The 20,536-nt window shown below is 50.1% G+C and overlaps 1 protein-coding gene across 4 annotated transcripts in view; it reads left to right on the top strand.

Moving 5' to 3' along the window:
- The first annotated feature begins 28 nt into the window (after positions 1 to 28).
- The window catches only part of arhgap9 (Rho GTPase activating protein 9), a 38,329-nt gene continuing 17,821 nt past the window's right edge, over positions 29 to 20,536 (top strand). For 3 of the 4 annotated variants that reach the window (XM_029247763.1, XM_029247762.1, XM_029247761.1), the window contains exons 1-7: positions 29 to 192; positions 10,155 to 10,237; positions 13,197 to 13,691; positions 13,857 to 14,212; positions 16,172 to 16,420; positions 16,975 to 17,070; positions 19,994 to 20,056. In XM_029247763.1, the coding sequence (XP_029103596.1) occupies positions 13,292 to 13,691; positions 13,857 to 14,212; positions 16,172 to 16,420; positions 16,975 to 17,070; positions 19,994 to 20,056 (1,164 nt within the window). In that variant the 5' untranslated portion in view covers positions 29 to 192; positions 10,155 to 10,237; positions 13,197 to 13,291. The remainder of the gene's footprint in view (positions 193 to 10,154; positions 10,238 to 13,196; positions 13,692 to 13,856; positions 14,213 to 16,171; positions 16,421 to 16,974; positions 17,071 to 19,993; positions 20,057 to 20,536) is intronic. The other variant, XM_029247764.1, reaches the window with a different exon arrangement.

Below are 20,536 nucleotides of genomic sequence, written 5' to 3'. Positions count from 1 at the left end.
TAAAATCGTCATAACGCTTTCAGCAGGCAGTGGGGCAAGACCCCTGTCACGTGATTCGGCACAGACTGACGTTTGGACTTGTCGTGCGGTGGAAAGCAGATATTAAGAGTACTGTTCGCACACCCGGTGCGTGGTGGTTGCCGTTAGGCTGCATTATAAACTTTGAAAAAGAACGCTGGAGCAGTTATTCCGGTGAGTGAAAGGCTGTTTCAGCATCAGATTTGTCATATATAATATTTTTTAATCTGCGCTTATTTGCTTGAGTTTTATGTTGACTGTTTTTTTAAGTTGATTCGAGTGGCTGGATGAAAGTGAATGAAACTAAAAAAAATCTTCATCTGGACCCCTGCTTGTTCCTCAGTGTGATGTTCTTAACATTTTTTAAACGGCACTTCAACCTTTCCTCTTTAATTGTTCTATTTTTTAAAGTAATGCAAAAATTTAATTTAATAGGTTTACTTCATCATGATGGAGAGATTTACTGTGGTAACAGAAAATGATCCGTATTGTGTTTTAAGATAATTTCAAAATTAAATAATGCACTACTATTGTTATTATTATCAACAGTTACATAGCTACTTGTATGCAACCTACCTTCTCACTGTTACTCACTGCTTTTTGTGCTGTGCCGCAAATCATAATTTTTTTAATAGTTTAAATACTTTGTTTCATTTACATCCCGATTAATTCACACAGTTATTGATTGGACATGGACTGGAGTGTGGCTATCGTGATTTGTTAATATGTACATGACATGTTTGTTGAGATTCTCAGATCGTAGGATTGTTCAGTAAAAAAGTCACACACACAGACAGAGTCGTTCTTCGTGCGGTATTTATTCCGTGATTTTTACACCGGCACTGTGTTCGTTCGTGTTCCCCGCTCGAGACTAGACACAGTGACAGTCTCTAGCCGTTCTGTGAAAGTCTGCGTTTTGCGGAGTTTTGGTGTTTCGGACGGGAGCCGAACCCGCGCTGGGATGCTGCGTTGGCGCGGGACGCGGGTTCGAGCGGCAGCACCGTGAACGCGCACTCAGCGCGCGTGACGAGAAGAAGGCGCGCCGCGGGAGCGCATGCTGCGAGCGGCCGGTGGTCGTGGGTGTGTCGGGGGTTTGGGGGGGTGTTGGGCGGTCCCGTGACGGAGCTGCTGCGCTGCCCCGTTAAGCGCGAACATCACAACTTGAGTGTGTGTTCCACACGTGTGTGTGTGACGCGACTCCAGCAGGACGTGTCGTGTGCGGGACACACACACGCGGCAAAGAGGACTAACTCCCTGCAAGTGCTTTTTCCCACAGTAACGTGTTCACATCATTTCGTCATAGTCTCGTAGAACAAAAAAAAGCATTAGGAAACACGCATCCTCTCACACACTGACTGAGTGAACAGGATATTTACCGTGGAGTTCAGTACTGAGCGGCACAACACAAAAGCTCAGTAACTGTAAATCAGATCAGTAACACTAAATCCTGTTCCTTCTCTCATCTCAACGTGTCATTCACGTGTGGGTTATGTCCGTTTGAACAAAACATTTTTTCACTATATATTATAGTGGAAAAAAAAAAGTTTCTAATATATAAATACACACATTTTCTATATATATATGCAGTTTATTTATACTATACAGTATATTTACATACTATATACTGTATATATAGAGTCAATACTGAACTCCACAGTAAATGTCATGTGTATATATAATATAATTGATTAAAATGGTATCCAAAGTTTTTAATTTATACATTTATTTATTAAACTTGCATACCTGGGCATACAGAAGTGTTGGAATTCTTAACAGGTAAAGATTGTTCTTATCATCTGTACTTGTTTCATTCTGATATTTCTGTTCATTTTTATTGGTTATTTATTCCAGAATAGCAGTATCTTTCATTAGTCATTTCCTACTGCGGGTCACATCCTTCAGTCAAGGGTTCTGCTAGTGTCACCCTGGTTATGAAACCATGATGTGTGCATTTTGTCATCAAGATGGTTTACGTTTACATTTATTCATTTAGCTGACACTTCTCCAAAACGTCTTACAGTGTTAAGCTACTTAGAATTATTTACCCATTTATACAGCAGGGTAATTTTGCTGGAGCAATTTAGGCTAAGTACCTTGCTCAAGGGTACTACAGCCAGAGGTGGGATTTGAACCTATGACCTTTGGGTCCAAAGTTTTCTGAGATTTATGGGGTGTCTTTCTTTTCTTAAGATTGTAACAGCAGTTCAGTTCTCTTCCTCCGTTATGATGTGGAATTTAAGTCACCTACTGCGTACTGTATTCTCTGTTGAGTGACATGTTGTCCAGCCTTGGCTCCCTATAAGGTAATTATGTATAGCTGGTGCCTGATCAACTTTAATTGTCAATAAGAGGACAGGTACATGTCTTTTGCTCTAACATGATTTTTACATTAATCTGATTCTCTGAAAGCAGGATCTGTCTGTTGGGACAGCAGGGACTATAGTAGTTTGTTCTGACCCCTGTGCCCTAGAGGTTCCCATTGCAGCATCCTTCATCAAACCACTTACCCTGAAGTGTGCTCGTAAAATACCATGCTCTTTGAATGGTTAAGCTATTGTAAGTAACCTGATATGCAAACCCACCCGCAAGTCCCCGTGTGGAAAGGTGTCGGCTAAATGAATATTAATCTGTTGTTTCTGTGATGCATCGCAACAATGTAAAGGGCCAGGACTTCCAGGGCAGATGGAGGCCTGGGCACAACTGAAATGTGCTCCTAGGGATTACCATGTTCTTGGCTGTTTAATGAAGACCGAACGGCCATATGCCGATACTTTTCATTGCAGCCACCGTGACATAGCATCATTTTGGACAAGCCAAGCAGTGGTTATTAGTGGAGTCCACTTCCTGCACGTGTCTGTTTGTCTCTTAGTGTCTAAATGAGGTTTCCCTCCGTGGTTTTGGCCATATGGCCGAGAGCAGGGGATACATCTGTTACTGGGGCTTCTGAGCCCACTCAGTTTCGTTCGAATTCGTTCGCCGGCGCCTCGTCTCTCGAAGCCTTTCATGTAAAAACCGATCAAACATTCATACGGCACCAAATTGCTGCAGGCAGGATTTTTAGGCAGAGAGGAAGTATTTCTCAGTCTCATCTAAATGGGGATTTTCTCTTTATCGGTTTTTTTTTTCGCTCCAAGTTTCACAGGGAGTTTTTCAGCAATCTCACTCACTCACAAATGAGGACAACATTCGCGGGGGGGGGCATATTAAATGTTTGCCTTGCTTTGATGCGAAAATAGGAAGAACCACGGGCTGTTCGCGGATGAAACGAGCTGCGTAATTCGCTTAACAGGTGCAAAAATAAAAACAAACACATTTCTGTGTGCAAAACAATACAAAGATGTCCAGAAAGTTACTCGGGACCCATTCAGATACTGACATTTTCTGGCAGTCTCACTAAAGACATCATACCCTTGTAACTCATTTGTAACCCTGTGACTCACACAGCAAACACGGTTAGTCTGTTTGAACGTTCGCTCGATATCCTGTCAGCTCTGCATTGTTGCATTTTTTTTTTCTAACGTTCTTTTTTTTTTTTTTTTTTTTTTTTCTTCTCTCTCCATCCTGTTTACGTAGGTGCTGTGAGGTAGGTCGCTCTTGTTGTGGGATCTTCTTCAACGTGCCGAAAACATCAGCTCAGCCTTTCATCCGCAGGCCCCTATTTTCGCCTTAATTAGCGTTATTTCCGCGGTGATGCAAAACTGCGGCGCCGAAGAAAGCCTTACGTTTATGACCGGCTAAGCGCAACGATTTTATCTTTGTTCTTTTCGTTTCTGAAAGAGTAGTCGAAAAAGAGGAAGGTAGCTGCACGACAGTTTCGATGCCATCGGTACATCCTGCCCAGACACGCTGCCTAGCAGCCTCTGCGTAACCTTGCGATAGGAGCATCTTGATCTATGGCGCAGGCCCCAGTGACCCAAACTGCCATCCAGCCCATATAGCCCTCACTACCGTGGTGTTTACGGCCCCGTTTTGCGGTGTGTGTGTGTGTGTGTGTGTGTGTGTGTGTGTGGGGGAAGGAAGAACGTTCTGCAATTTCGTCTTTTGTTTATGCTGCACTACATTTAGATGTTGTAATAAATCACAAATGGAGATAAAGTTCTTTAATACAAAACAAAGAAGAAAAAAAAAAAAAACTTCCAACCGCTCTGCTTTGCGTGGAAGAAATGAGTCTTCTTTATGTTGCATTGTTAGTTGTCGGCGCTAATTCGTTTTCTTCTTTTACTTCCTGAGCTCCGTGACTCGGCCGGTGCGTGGAGCTCCGAGGTGGGGCCCGGGTTTGTGTCCGGGTGCATCGCCACGCTGCGTCACTTTGAATTATAGACCCGATCGCCGCATCGCTACGAGTTCAGCAGTCGGGGCGATGCGTCGCGCTGCCGCAGGCTGGGCCGAGCTCGGCTGAGCTCCGGAATTGGCCCGGCAGCCGCCGACAGCCCCGCCTAAGAATCAATTATTTCTGGTGTGCATTTTGAGAGAGCCGTCGGGGGGCCGCAAGGCCACAGCGTCCCGTCGAGTTGACCCTGCCCCCTGGGTACTCCACGTCAGCCCCATTCCAAAACTTTGACAGGGTCCAAATCGTTGACTTAACATGCCGTAACGTAGTACAAATAATAATGAAATAGTACAGTATATTTAATAGAGTGTTAGTTTACTCATTTAGCTGACGCTTTTCTCCAAAGTGACTTACAGCGTTTAGCTACTTTACAGTTATTTCCCCCTTTATAGAGCTGGGTAATTATAATGAATCAATTTTAAGGTAAGTACCTTGCTCAAGGGTACTTCAGCTGGAGGTGGGAATCAAACCTGTGACCTTTGGATCCAAAGACAGCAGCTGTAACCACTACAGTACCAGCTGTCCTCATATTTCAGTCCCTATAATTTAATGCTGCAGTGATTCATTTAGCTCAACTATGTTGGGCAGATTTGAAACTACATGGCCACAAAATAAGACAAAAAAAAAATGACAGAAATGTGGCATTAACTTTATTTCTTCCGTTTAATGCAGTAGAATGAAAGGTTTAAGGAACATACTACATATGATATACTACTGTACCAAAATACAACATGAACTGACAAATTAAATAGCTTTAAATAAAACATAAACTGAAACATTTTGTGCTGTACATCTGAACCCAGTGAACGAGTGTAAGAACAATGGTTATTTTTGCCTGCTGTTTAAGTGCAGATGTTGATGTTTACCCTAAGCATTGAGCTAAAGGTCAGCCTGCATCATACCGTAAGGGGATTTGCTGGAAATTGCAAGTACATGATATTTATTTCTGTGACTTCCAACATTACATCATGTCACTTATATTTGTCATGTGCTGAACACCCCTAGAAATAACTCGCATTCATGTGATCATTTTTAAGTTAAAATATAAAATTGATATTTTAAAAAATAAAATATTTTTTTTCCCTTCTGCTTCGGAAGATAATATTGGAGACTGTTGAAACAAACCGGATGCACAGGGGCATTGTTGAAACCGTAATAAAGAGTCGAAGGAGTCGCTAACACAGTTCAGTTCCCTGGGGGACATGGAAGCGTTGTGTAATAAAATGCAATAAATGAAAGGGGTATACGCATGAAACCGAGCCTGTGAGGGGTTATTGCATGCCTGTCATCGTTAAGCCTGGAGATTTACTTTGTCCGTCCTGTTGTGGTTAGGTACAGGAACCTGTAGGACGATTGCGGACTGTGACTCGTGATCCTGCTCTTGTCCGATTGATATAATTGCGACAACAGCACATTCCTGTTACGGTGCATTATTTTTCTACTGTATGTTATTTTTCATGCCCCCCCTACCTTGTGCCAGAGGTATCCTCCGCATTGCTCTATTGATGCCAAAATAAAGATCGGATGATGCTGATGTTCAGGCATATTGTTCACGTTGTAAATTCATGCAGTGGTATTGTGGGTAAATATTGTTATTCCACATTTGGTGATTAGTTTCTTTATGACGTTGCTGTGGTTGCAGTAAGCGGAAGCATAAATAATGAACTAGGAGTTGTTCTGTATTAAATATAGTGCAGTACAGACTGGGGATGAAGGAACTGTACTATTGTTAACAGAGAAACATTCATTTGTATTGTTATTTCTTTTTGCCCTATATATCTTATGAGAATGGGTCAAAGTCATCATTTCTGGTTTGTTACGTTAAAGGGACAAAGCAGTGATTTGTTTGAAAAGATCATTAATTTGACTTTGATTTTTGTATACTTCTTGATTATTTTTCTACAGGTAGAGCGATTGCACATTTTAGTAAAGATTTGTTCACATTGTTGTCTTGAGGACAAACCCATCCACTGCAGTTAAACATTAATGAGAAAACAGTCTGGATGCGTCACCGAAATTGTCACTGAGCTCTCCTTGATGGGCACAAAGCATCACTGATCTTCTGGGCTCTGTGTCGCACTGTGTCCTGGTGATGCTGTTCGCAGTCGGTCCGATGCTGAACGAGAGGCTTTTGGTGAAAACGAACACAACTACTATAATAAAATAACAAAAAACAAAAGGAAAAAACCTGGAATCTCTCTTTCATCGAGAGATCATATAGGTTTGAGACCATTCAGTTTTTCTTTTTTAGTTGTTGCCATTTTACGAACGTCGCATTTAAATACTAATCTTGGCGTAATTCGGTCGTGCATGGAATTTTTTTGTACTTAGTATAAATTCTGAATAAAATTAAATGGTATCATGCAATGTGCACTGTGCGGTGATTTTATTGTATTTCAGAGAAATGGCACGTGAAAATTTATATTACATGATCAGGGGTAACTGTGTCTAGACTATGTCTAGAATGTTAAAAAGTGGCCAAACATGATGTAATTTTTACCACCAATTTGACCTCAATAAGCTTGCAGTGTAGTACTGTGTTGTACATTTTGCACAACTTCTTCTGAATTGCTGTTGCTATGGTGGCAGTTGTATGACTTGACCAATTAAATTCCTCCAGGCGGCCTATCCTCGCCCCTGATTGGCTGCTGTAGCCCGGCTCTTCGTGACAATAGTTAGCGAGGGGAGCAGCCAATCCCGCCGATCCCACCCTTCCCGGTTCGATACTCCGACCCCGAACGCAGCCCCCATCCGAGGCGCCCGGACCGCATGCGGGGACACGGAGTGCGTTTCAGTGTTTCTTTTTGTTTGGCGCATCAATAATGCATGCGCTGGAAAAGATGAAAACCAATGCTGGCTGCAGGCGCTAGCCTCGTGCAGAGAGACATGGGTGCGAGAGGGTGCCGCCGTGATCCTCGGCAGGCGAATCGGGAGGGCTTTATCCCGTTTCTTGCAGCATTTTGCCTTGGCGCCACGTTTACCATCTCGTGCCCCGAAAGTGAAGAACTTAGAGTAAAGTTCTACGGTTCTGTGAGTCGGAGACTTTCGGAGCGATCATTTCACTTCCCTCGTTGTGGTGGCAATGGATGGTTATTTTATTTTTTGTTGTCCTCCAAATTGGCGGTTGTTTTCTCTCATTACAAGTTGGGAAGAACCCGCTTCTGCGCTGAAGACGTGGTTTTCTCAAAATGCGTGCTCAAAGCCTCGGGGGAAGCCGTTAAAGGCTGAGTTCTTTGGCGCCGAGACATTAGGAAGAGCGAGTGGAAGAAAGCACTGCGTTTCACCCAGGTACATGAGTCGGACGAGAAACTCGAGTCGCCAAAAGCCAGCCTGTGCTGCGGTTCTTACCTCCTCTCGTCACGGACGAGGCTGCTGGGTTGAACCGCAACCTATTTGCATGTTGTGATGGCCCAGCTACGCGAATGCCCGTGTCGGACACATCCAACCAAAAAAAAACCTGACTTTTAAAAGTTATTCCTGGACAAGAGATTGATTTAAATGTGTTTTTTTAAATCCTTTAGCTTCCTACACAAGTTTTATCCAAAAAAGTTCTATTTTTACACTTCTAAACAGCTCGATGTTGAGGTTTGAAGTACCTGGCCTAAGGGCACAGCAATCTGGCCTCCTAAGGAAAGGTCCTTAGCGCCATACCACCTGGAGCTCCAATAATTAACATCCGTAGATCCTGGAAAAACTAACACGTTAATTATCACGGCAGCTGCGCGGTTCCTCTTCGATTAAAATTTTCCGACGGCTCGAGCGAACTTGTTCTTTCGGACCTGCCTCCGCGGGTCACGCGGCCTGTCGTGCCGCACGCGGCCCTCGCGCAGGGCGGGCGACGCTCGTCAACGGCGTTATTGTGTAAATGTCACTTGCGCGTAAAGCCTGGAGGACTGCTCTATTTCTGTGGTGTGCGAAGCATTGAGGATGGGGATATTTCCGCTGTCGCCTGCCGTCTCGCGCGGTCCGTGCAGAAGCGCGGGCGTCACGAGATGCGCTTCCAGACAAACAGGTGACCGACTCCCCCCCCCCCTTCTGCAGAGTGTCTCTCCCTGCCTCCTCAGATCTCCGCAAAAGGATTTCAGCGTGACAGATGCCCGCATGTTCAGCAACGCAGAAAATACACAGCTTCTGGGCTTTCGAAGCAACGAAAAAAAAAAAAAAAACCTTTTCAGCATCATCACGGACGCTCTTCGTTTCCGGAACTGGGCCTTCTCTGCGCGTCCGAATAAAATGGACATGAATAAAGTGGAAGCAAAATGTGGTCAAAAATGTGTCTGCAGTTTTATTTTATTGTAAAGTAAAGAAGTAGAAATGATTGAATTAACTCAGTGTTTTCTGTGAGACCATTCAGTGGGAGGGCAGTCGAGAGACGTGTGTGTGTGCATGCGCGCGCGCGCACACGCATGTGCATGCGTGCTGTAACCACACTCGACAGCGAAGGTCACCGCAGGGAAATAAAATTTTTTTTTTTAACACATTTTCTGTAGTCATAACTTTGAGGCAGCGACCATCTCTCGGCTCCGATGAGGTCAGGGTCCTCAGTCTGGGTAGATGAGGACGTTCGCCGTCGTCGTTTTCGCCGCTACTGGCAGGTGGCTGATTATAATCGATGGAATTTTTCATACCCCCTCATAAGGTGAAAAACAGCAGGCAGAAATCTGCTTTTCTCTCCATTCCGGATATCATCTTTCTGTGCCGCTGATAATCGAACCTCAAAGTAAGTTAGAAACTGCCTCCCTCTCTGTCTCACTGTCATTGAAAGGCTCACATTTCCCATGTACCGATTGTGACCGTCAGAATACCTCAATGAACCGCTCTACCAATCGCGAAGTCGCTGACCAGCCAGGGATGGAACGGAACGAATACACAGAAAGAGTGAGTTTCAAACCACTGATCTGCAGGATTGCCATCCGACCTGAGACCCTCTCGCGCGAACACGACGCTGGTGTGCAGCCGCACTAATAAACATGTGGTGTATTTACATTTATTTCTTTAGTAGATGCTTTTCTCCAAAGCGACTTCCAGTGAACTCTATGTAGTGTTACCATTTACACACCCTTATTCACCGTGGTGACTTACACTGCTAGATACACTACTTACACTGGTCGCTCATCCATACATCAGTGGAACACATGCTCTCTGTCACTCACACACTATGGGTGCTGAAAAGTGCATGTCTTTGGAGTGTGGGAGGAAACCAGAGCACCCGAGGACTTCCACTGCTAGATGCAAGACTTACACTGGGGCACTCATCCATACATCAGTGGAACACACTCGCACACTGTTTCTGGAAGGAGGCAGGTTATCAAACACACAAGCTTGCGCAGCTTTTTCTGAAAGGTTCTTGTGCCACTTTAGCGAGTTTGGCCCATTGTGGTTATCGGACATGTTGCTCCACACGCTTGGCTGGCGATCAGGGATCAATGGACACATTGATGAAGTTGATGCAGGGTGCGCTGTAGTGGCGCACACAACTGAAACCCCTGGGGGGGGGATGGTAAAAAACATGGAAATAAACCATCACCGAGGGTACGGTCTGTTTTCCTGGATATGCCAGCAGGGAATGGGCTTTGCCTCCCTCTGCACTGTGTGTGTGAGAAAAAAGATGCTGGTCAGTTCAGCTTCTCTTGCTTGTGCTTTAACACTTGCTTGTCAAGTATTTATAGAGAGTGTATTTATATAGGTTTCTGTAGTTGCCTCTGCGAACTTGAATGTCCACTTTTGGTCAGAAGTCTGCGTGTTTCAGGCTACCCCGGTACATTCGTGGTAAATGATGCATTCTAATAGAGATACTGTATTTCAGGGTCAGAGCGCGATGCCAAGGACTGAGGAGTAGCCTGTTTTGTTTGTACTTCCTTTGAGCTGTCGGAGAGGCAGACAGAGATGGTGAGTTTTTCACTCCCCCCCCCCCCGCGCACGCACACACACACACAAGTAATTTTTACAATTTTGTCATGTTAGCAAAGCACCTGTGACAGTACGGAGGATGGAAATAGGATTCTGCAGCCAAATGATGCAAACTGAGAAGAAAAGACACACTAATGGAGTGTGAACTTGTTCCTCCGTGAAAGAATGCCTGTGTCTGCGGGACGTGACTGTACCAAGCTCCGGTTCGCCGCTGTCTGCGTGTGCGAATGTACCCCCCTCCCCCCGTCCATCGGCAGTGCCAGCCCCGTCTGAGCGGCGTGCCCTCGGACACTGGCACAATCTGCGCGCAGCTCGCACCCGGCTCAGAAGGAAAGGCTCTGCCTTTGTCACCATATGGGCTCACTGCATGTGTGTGTGTGTGTGTGTGGGGTTGTGCTACTGTGCGTTGTGCTGCGGATGCAGTCCCATGTTTGCTCATTTATATTTGTTAGTTTATTTTGCCCTTTTAACTGTAAGCCTGTTACTGTGTGTATGCACCGTGACGCAGCCCATGTCGCACAGTCAGCTCGGCAATTCTGGCACAGGCACCAAATGAGCTTAAGCCTCAAATGAAAGAATGGAGCAGAAGGAGATCGGATTGAGGGTGGAACACGGCGGCGCACGTAGCGAGCGCAGGATGGAAACCAGCAGCAGGTCTCCACGCGGCGCCGTCGTACAGCGGGGTCTCCGTAAGCGCGTAGGATGCACTTGTGCACCGTTGTGAGGAGAGGGTTTTGCACGCGCTTTTGGGATCGCAATGCGTTGCTGAAATGTGCTTTTTACCCCGAAGAAGGAGGAAGTGGATTCTGTCCCCATGTGGAGACACCGCAGTGTATGCGCAGGTGTTCTGCTTCTCTTTCTCTGTCTAACATCCCCTGCTCATTACCCTGTCCCCACCTGACCAGGGTCAGCAAACTCAGCACTGCTCACCACCTATTCTTATATACTCTATGGCTGTACTGTGGGGTTTGTCCAGAGCGTCACTCCATGGACTTAATTTCTTGGGGTCCGGGACTATGTTTTCATTTTTGTCATGTCAATTTTAATTTTTCTTTTTTTGCTGTTTTGCTTGGGACATCTAGCAAACCTCAAGGGTTATCAAAAACTCTTAGTGGTCAGGAGCCTATCCTGGAAACGGTGCGACGTAGGGAACACCCTGGACGGGGTGCCAGCCTATCACAGGGCAATCACATGCACTCATGCACCCACACACTAAGGGAAATTTAGAGTCACTAATTCAGCTGATTGACAGACTGTGGGAGGAAACCAGAGCGCATTGAGGAAACACACACAGAAATACAGAAAGAATTAGGCCAACTCCACATGGACTGACACCGCTTCAAACCCACGACCTGCTGTGGCACTGTGTGCTGGCAAGGAGCACAAGCTTCTTGTTTCGTCTTTTCCCTCCACTCAGAAAATTAGATATTAAATAATTCCTCTGTTAGGCAAACAGGTTTCGGAAGAATGTCGACCTTTTCAGGGTGAGATAGGCGAGGATCAAAACGACGTTTCGTTTGCGATCGCTCCTCAGCCTACGCCGACGCGCTCCCAGGGTCCGATGGTGGCGACGCGTGTGCCACCCTTCCACCCTCACAGTGACATTTTTCCCTCCCGCTTGTTTGTGCCGTATTTGGATTAGCAACCTTTCAAAGCCCAGCGTGAGCCCCTGAGCCTTCCATATGCTGGAGCGGAGGGCTTTGGGTAATTCTCGCAAGGCAAGGGTCACACATTCTTGCGGCACAGATTACGGGACGCGCTCTGTCGAAGTCCCCTCCGCGTGATCAGAGATGGCTCCGTGCGCCAGGGTGTGGCGTCACCGGTGCCCGTTCGTGTCGGGTTCGTTCTCGGACGACGGGCGGCCACCACCTCCGCGCTCGAGCCCATTCCGAATTCGCGCTCCTCCGGGGTTCTCTTCTGCTCTCATTTCAGCGCTCTGTTATGTGTGTTATGTAAGCAAGGCCCGGGAGTCCCGCCTGGCGCTTTCGAAACAGACGGATTTTGCTGATTTTGTAGAGCGCCGAGGATGAATCTGACTGGCAGGGGAGCGGTATTTAACTGTTAACTGTATCAGGCTCCCCTCCGCAGGTTCGACACACGTTGGACGGGCGAACCAACCGTTTATTCCGTCAGTAGCGGGACGCAGAACACCGAACGTGCACTTTACAGGTGCTCCCTTTGGCAGCAGTCGTAATGCACCGGATGGCCATCCGCCCCCTCCCTGTACGTGCGCTATCCTGGCTTGAAAAAATAACAGTGAAGCACGAAAGATTCGGCAAATGTACAGTGTACTGGTTCGCGTTGTGCGTTAATTTGCGCAATTGGCTCACACGCAAACGTTGGCTGAAGCCGCTTGTCCCAAGTGGGGTCGCGGTGAGCCGGAGCCTAACCCGGCAACACAGGGCGCAAGGCTGGAGGGGACACACCCAGGATAGGATGCCAGTCCATTGCAAGGCACCCCAAGCAGGACTCGAACCCCAGACCCGCCAGAGAGCAGGACCCGGTCAAACCTGCTGCGCCACTGCACCCCCCCAGTTTGCGCAGTATAAGAGTATATTGTGTGTCATACACTTGTGTGTGTGTGTGTGTGTGTGTGTGTGTGTGTGTGTGTGTGTGTATGATTCGCTGTGTGGACAGTCTGTTTACATGAAATCAGTAAGAAACACGTAGAAAGAGCAGAACATGTTACTTAACGTGATCCCATCGTTCGCTGTTGGAGCGAATGGGTTTTATGGCTGTGAATCGACACGATTTGGTAATTGTTACTGGAGCACTTCAGCCTAGGTGCCTTGCTCAAGGGTACAAGAGCGGGAGGTGAGATCGGAGCCTGCATCATTTAAATGTAAGGTGACGGCTCTAACCGCTGCGCCTCCTGCTGTCCCTGCAAGTGATGACGTGGCCGTGGGTTTATCGAAGCTCTGCGCTCTTTCCGTTTCAGAACGTGCTGTCGACGCTCTTCCAGGCCGCGCTGCCAGTCCTTTGCACTGCCTCCAACGGCTGCTCCGCCGCCCTCTGAGCGCGGTGCCGAGAGCCATGCTGTCGGGAAGCTGGCGCCGCTCGGCCGTGCCCAAGTCTGCCGTCTCGGTGCCAGGCGGCAGGGGCGGCGTCCGTGGCGCCGTGGTGCTGGAGGCGCAGTATGACTATTCGTACCGCGGTGCGGACGGCCGTCAGGTCTCCATGCACGAGGGCGAGCGCTTCATCCTCCTCCGCAAGGCCAACGCTGACTGGTGGCAGGTGCGCAGGTTCGGGGGGACGGCAAAGGCCAAGCCCTTCTACGTCCCGGCCACCTACGTGGTGGAGGTGCCGACCACGCCTGCGGCCGCTCCGAGCCCTCAGCCCGCGTCCGTCTCGCCATCGTCCTCCTCCTCTGTGGTCACCATGAGGCTGCAGTCGAGGGCCTCGCTCACGCCTTTTTCACCCACGCAGGACTCAGGTAGAGCCGCCGTCACTTTGTGTTTCTCTGCAAGATAACGTGTGTGTGTGTGCGCGCGTGTGTATTTCTTAAATTTTGGGGCAATATCTGAATTTCGAGTCCAGAACGACTAGCTGAAGAGAATCTGTGCGGAGTCCCCACCGTGACGTGAACTTCCTTCGACAGGGACCTCCACCTTCTCCCCTGTGACCAAAACCTTCTGCCGCTCCATGGAGAATCTCAACTCCAGCTGCGCCTTCCGGGGCGGGGGGCACGGAACCGGCATCGCAGGGGACCGCTTCACGACGCTCCCCCTGTCTGGTCCCCCAAACCCGGTCGCCTCATCATCCGGGCACCTTCTGGTCCCCCGTGGCCCCTGTGGCCCGATGCCTCGCAGCAGGAGCTCCAGCAATCTCCCTCAGAACCCGTACGGTGACCAGGGAGGAGCGAGCGACAGGGTCGCGCCGGTGGGCGCGAACCCCTCCAAATCTTATAGCCAGTGGGACATGGCTGCCTCGTCCCGAAGGCTCGGCAACAGCCAGGTGAGCCCCTCGCACCCGGAGCCGCCCCGAAACAAAGGATCGGGTGGCACGAACGGAGGCGCGCTTGCATTGTTAGTAGGTCGCGTGTTCGACACGGCTCCGACACGGCCGTCACGGCGCGTTCCCTCTACGCGGTCGCGTCCCTCTCCCTTCTCCCCTCGCGCCGCTAAGCTCGGTAAGCGGGGATTAGAGCCGCATTCGGGTCACAAGCTCCCGTTTCCGCAGCAAACGCGCAACGCGGCGCGCGCCGGCCTGTCTGGGGCTCGTCTGTGAGAGGCGGCACGCTGTCACACTCTGTCACTCGCTCCCTGCGCTGAAGGCGTTCCATAAAGGCTTAATTAATCACTGTATTTCACTTTAAAACACACTTTATGTATTTCAAAGGTTACCTGGATCTAAATATATATTTACTAATTCGGCTGATCCCTAAGGCCTCCTGTTTCGCCATTTATGATACCTCCCTAGAGTTTTGTGTTTTTTTTTTTCTTAAAACTGACTGGAGAATCAGTTTTTTTTGGGCTGATTGTTGCGTCTGCGCTCGACCACCGTAGCTCAGTATGAATTACATCAGTAATTGTGATTAAAACCCTAAAATGTCCCGGGTTCGGTTCCCGCAGCGCGCCGCGTTTCAGGATATATCGTGCGTGAGCGTAAGCGGGGCAGCGTTGACCGCGCTCCTCAGGCTCGGTGTGAGGTTGTGGGGGCGAAGAGCCGCGGGGGCTGCGCGGGCGGCCGGCTTGTGGCGAGGCAGGAACTGACACCCAGGACGAGAAGAGGCACGAAGTCTGTTGCAGGCGCGTAGTGAAACTGTCGCCATTTCCTCCCTCCGACCTGGCAGGTTAAGGTCCCAGTATCTCAAAACAAAACTGAAAAAAAAATGAAGCAAAATTAAATGAGCTCAAAAGTGCTTTTCCAAGAACAGCACAGATCTTTGTATCTATAATTTTTTTAAAATTTTTATTTTTAACCTTTTTTTTTTTTTTTTTTTTGAGGTTTTGTGGAGGAGTTTGTTTGTGCTGCCCTCTGGTGGCACCTCTCAGCACTGCAGCAGGATGCACTTGGGGGGGGGGGGGGGGGGGGGATGGCTGCTTTAAAGACAATTGACTGACAGTTTTTGCAAGTTGATTTTAATATTTCTTTATTCACCCTCAACATAAAATGTGCGCCCCTTTTTGTGTCATCAGTTTACATGTGCGGTGTGTTTTCTGTAGTCTTCGGCTTCATCGAGTCGTCGTTTCCAGGTCCTGTCCACAGTTCCCCCGGGTCCCGCCGCATGCCCCCCCCCCCCATTCCTTGCCTCGACGAAGGCTTCCTACAGACACACTACTGCGTCTGTCCGCGCTCGCCGGGCTGCGGGGGGCTTATGCAATGCCCAGCAGTTCGAACCTTATCTCCTGCGGTGGAGCCACTCCAGTTCCCCTGCCGCAAAGCCCCCCGCTCACACGCAGCGTGTAACATCGGTTTCGACCGGAGCCGCAGCCTGACCCGTTTCTTTCTCCTTTATTTGTTCACGTTTCACACGTATTCATGTAGCAGACACTTTTGTCCAACGCAGCGAACGATGACTGCTGCGAACGGGTATTTGGCTGACACCTTGATCCAAGGTCACTTACAGGTACACTGAACTCCCTAGCATCACTCGTACATCTGAAAACTCTCTGGATTGTGGGAGGAAAGCCATGCCAATGCCACGCACGCTGAGCGGGATTCGAACCCTCAGCCCTCGGCACCTGCGCCACCCTCTGCGCAACCGTCCTGCGGCGTTTTCTTTCGTACGCACGCTGCCTGCCGCGCGTTCGCCCCCTCCTTCGTTCCACCTCTCAGCTTGGCCCATTTCCCGTGGCCCCCGTCGCTGTCGCCCAGGCTGCTCTTCTGCTGCGTTTCACCACAGTCTCCTGCGGTCAGCACCCTCCGTCCCCCGCCCCACCCTCGTTTTTTTTTTTGTGCCACGCTCTGCAGATGGCGGCCCGCTCCTACATCCCCCAGCATTCCTTGCTGGAGTCTCCGCTCTACAGCGGCCTGCAGGAAGTGAAGCGGCGCCAGGCGGAGCCGCCCGGCCCGGCCCCGGGCCAGCGGCCCCTGCAGGTCCTCGACCTGTGGGAGCAGTACGTGGACCCGACCTCGGGCCGCTGCTTCTATGTCAACAGCGTGACCCAGGAGCGGTCCTGGAAGCCGCCGCGACGAGCCCGCAACCGCATTTCCAACCAGGTGCCTCTTATTTATTTATTCAGCTGACACTTTTCTCCACAGCGACTTGCAGTCTGAAGCTGGGAAATTTTACTGCAGCACTTTAGGGTAAGTACCTTGCTCTAGGTTGCTACAGCAGGATGTGGGATGCAAACCTGTAACCTTTGGACCCAAAGGCAGCAGCTCTAACCGCTACACTACCAGGTCTGAACCGCTCGTCCCATACGGGGTCGCGGGGAGCCAGAGCCTAACCCGGCAACACAGGGCGTAAGGTTGGAGGGGGAGGGGACGCACCCAGGACGGGACGCCACTCTGTCACAAGGACTACCAGGTGTCCCTTAGAAATATTTACTTGTTTATACAGTGGGGTCGTTTTACTTTGGGATCAGTTCTTGATGAAAGGCACCACAGGTAAACGTGGGTTCGAACCCGGGTCCTTCGATTGCAAGGCGTTTTCTGCAACTGCCGTGCCACCTGCTGCCCTCCCGCTCGCCTGTCGGAATTGGCGCCGGTCCCGTACCGCCACAACCTGGGATTCGGACGTTTCTCAACCTCACTTTGTGCGTTTGTCCCAGGCCAGTCCGGTGCAAGGAGGAACATTCCCCTGTGAGTCGAACCACCTGTCTCTGACCAGCCCAAATTCTGGCAATGGCAGCGCCACCATGCACAGGGTATGGCCGTCTGCGTGTGTGTGTGTGTGTGTGTCGCTGTCAATGCCCCCTGCCGTGCTCTCGAGGCTTTCTGTCTGGGTTCTGTGTGCCTGAGAGAGGAAATGCCGCGCCGCATGTGGGGCCCGGCTTTTCCGTGTCACGATGCAGACACGGTGCCCCCGCGGCCCCTTTCGATTCCGGGCGTCACACTGCTGCCCGCGTGCAGCCAGTCTGCTTGCACGCACTGCTTGGGCAGCGCAGCATTAAGGCTGATAATGGAAGAGAAGAAGAGAGTTTGGCTGTCTGGTTGTCCTCACCGCGCTCTTATATGGTTTTATGTTCAAGTCAAACAAGGTTCATACCTCTTTGTCAGGAACCGCTTTTACCTATCAATATCCGTCAGTAACTTCTGATCCAGTGGAGGGTCGCAGTGGTCCGGGGCCTCTCCTGGAAACACGAGGTCGGGTTACCGCCTGGGCAGACGCAGGTCCGTAACAAGGCAGTCTCGCACGCGTGCTGGGAGGAAACCAGAGCACTTGGAGTTAACCCCAGGCAAACTGCACGCAGACCGAGCTGGATTCGGAGCCGCTTTGGGGAGTGACCAGGTGGGGAACAGCGGTGGGTGGATTTGGGAGACTTGGACCCATGGTCCGCAACAAAAGTACCATAAAGTCCATAATATCGCCCCTATGCATTGGGTCCTTAAGGTTAGTTACAAACTTTCGAAGATACAAATCTTTTTCAGTTTTTGTTCTTAATAGTTTTTTTGATTGTATTTTTGCCGTCCCCACGCAGCGTGCTGTGCCACCCATGCTAGTGCGCACTTGTTTCGGTCTCCGTGGAGGGTTTCTGGCCCCCGCTGGCGCACTCACCATGAACGTGTTCCCGCTGCCCTGTGGAAGGTAGCAGGAATGTTCGGCATTTCAGCAGCCAGGTTTGAAACGGAGGACAATTTCCTGTAAAGTGTGTTCATGTGGTCGCTGGCCTTGCCCGTTCGCACGGCCCTGGGGTTCGCGCACCCCGCCCCCCCCTGCAACGGTCCAGATTAAAGGGGCCGAATTAAAAAGGGGATTAATTCTCTTTTCATTATTTTTTCCCCCGTTTTATATGTTTCCCAGAAATGGCGCTTTGTGCAGCGCAATCCTATAATGTTTTGAAGGGTTAGGTCTCTTGATCTAATGCGGTCGGGGGTGGGGTGCTGCACGTGGGGGCAAAGCTGACTCCGCGAACGAGGGCGCCGCCATCAGGTTGGGCCACGACCACGTGGCCGCTCCGTACCTGTAGCCGGACTCCCCGGAGCTCTGCCTCGCGTTCGCCCCGAGGGCCGTCCCTCCGTCCGTCCGCTTCGCCCCACCTGTGCCGTCCCAGAGCCGCCCCCCTACTGACCCGCACGTGCTCTCCGGCACAGCTGTCACTTGCGCCTCTCGTGCTCCGTGACGCCGCGCCGAAGCTGCAGCTTCCTCCTGAGCAGAGAAAGAGAGATCGCAGCTGCTGATAGAGCAAACCCAGCTTCCGCATAGAATGGGGAAGTGTGTGCGGTGGCAGTGCGGAGAGAGAGAGAGAGAGAGAGAGAGAGGGAGGGAGGACAGGACAGGTCTCAGCATCTGTGCCCGTGTGTGTGTGTACGTGCCCGCACCTCGGTGTGAGCCTCCCCGATCCCTTACCGCTCGCCGCGTACGGGTTCAGTTCCAGCCGATTGGTTTATCGCTCTGCTTCCTGGCCTGTAATCTCACTCTACAGATGAGCTACCGCGCTGTAAGTTGAGTGCCGAAGTGTGTGAGAAGCAGAGGCACGTCTGTGCGCGCGCTGCGTGTTGACCGTGTTTCGGCGAGAGGGTGCGTTTGAGAGAGCCTCCCCGCGTCGGTGTGGGACTGAGGGTTACCGCGGTGTTCCTTGCGGTACGTCGCTCACGTGTTCGTGGCGTAAAGGTTTTGGAGAGGAGCGGACGTACGTGGACCCTTGTTGCTCTGTGTGAGAGTGTGTGAAGGTCTGTGTGTGTGCTGACCTACGTGGATTTGTGTGAGGAGCGAGTGTGTGTGTGTGTGTGTGTGTTCGGAAAGCGGTGGCAGATGAGATTTCTTTCACTTTGGGATTCCTTTTAACCCTTTGTTAGACATAAAGATGTGTTTTCAGGGCCGATGGGTGCGTTACGATGGGAGCGCAGTCGGGCTGGATGCGCGCGCGAAGTCGACACGCGCTCCGCATCGAAACGGAAAGGTGTCGCCGCGAGAGGAGCCACGCTCCGAGGCGAGTGCGGCCGACTGGTCGGGCGCGCCAAACCGTGTTTCGGCTCTAAATCGCGTGCCTTCCTCCTCGCAATTTTTTTGTCTTGTTTTTATGCTGGAGAGTGAAGAACACACCCCGAGTCTCTCTCTCTCTCTCACACACACACAGCCGCTGGGTGTGTGTGACGGGAACCCGGGTTTCCTGAGCTACTGCTGGTGACACAGGCGATCGAGCCCCTGTATGAGGTGGAGCTGGCGGATGCTCCAGTATTGCTAAATTCCGCTGTTTATCCTCACGTCTCGGTCTTGTCCACCCTAGTGCGGTTAGAACATCCGGATTAAATGATGGAAAGAAGACTACGTACTTTCACAGACTCCTCGAACCCGGGCGGTATCGGGCGCTCCTCGTATCGGGCAGCGGTGCGTTACTTTCTGTAACGGTGCCCACATAGACGTGTTCAGTGAAGGTTTTTGGATTGCTTTGCTTGTGGTGTGTATCAGCATGATCATCAACAGGTGATAAGAAGGTCCTTTGCGTCTGTTCATCAGCAGAATTAGTCTTTTTTCTACACTGGTTACCATGGTATGTTTCAGCACTGTTCTGACAATTGCTACATGGCTCATAGCTGGCCTGACAGACATATCGCTGCGGTATTGATGAGTAGCTGTTGCCACGGTGACCCGGTGGCATCAATGATCTGGAGTTCTCTGTGTTCCAGCTCTCCCCGGACATCATCTACAGCATCCAGGATGCAGCGGAAAGCGGCTGGCATCTGAGACAAGTGAGTTGATCGCAACCCCTGGGCAACCAGTAGGAACACCAGCAAACCCTCATTTACATTCACTTATTTAACAGACACTTTTGTCCAAAGCAACTTCCAATGAACTCTGTGTAGTGTTACCAGCCCACACACCTTATTCACTGCAGTGACTTACACTGCTAGATACCCTACTTACATTGGGTCACTCATCCATACATCATTGGAACACACTCTGTCACTCACACACTATGGGGAACCTGAACAGCATGCATTTGGACTGTGGGAGGAAACCAGAGCACTCAGGAAACCCATGCAGACACTGGGAGAACATGCAAACTCCACACAGACTGAGCGGGGATCGAACCCATGTCCTCTCGCACCACCCAGGTGCTGTGAGACAGCAGCGCTGCTCGCTGTGCCACCGTGCCACTCGCATCATCGGCCTCCTCGTGTCATGTGGCCGTCCTGATTTCCCGACATCCACTTATTACACTTATTCAT

This window comes from Scleropages formosus, chromosome 22 (assembly GCF_900964775.1).
Source record: "Scleropages formosus chromosome 22, fSclFor1.1, whole genome shotgun sequence".
Taxonomy (NCBI): Eukaryota; Metazoa; Chordata; class Actinopteri; order Osteoglossiformes; family Osteoglossidae; genus Scleropages; species Scleropages formosus.
This window is presented reverse-complemented; position numbering and strand designations above follow the sequence as displayed.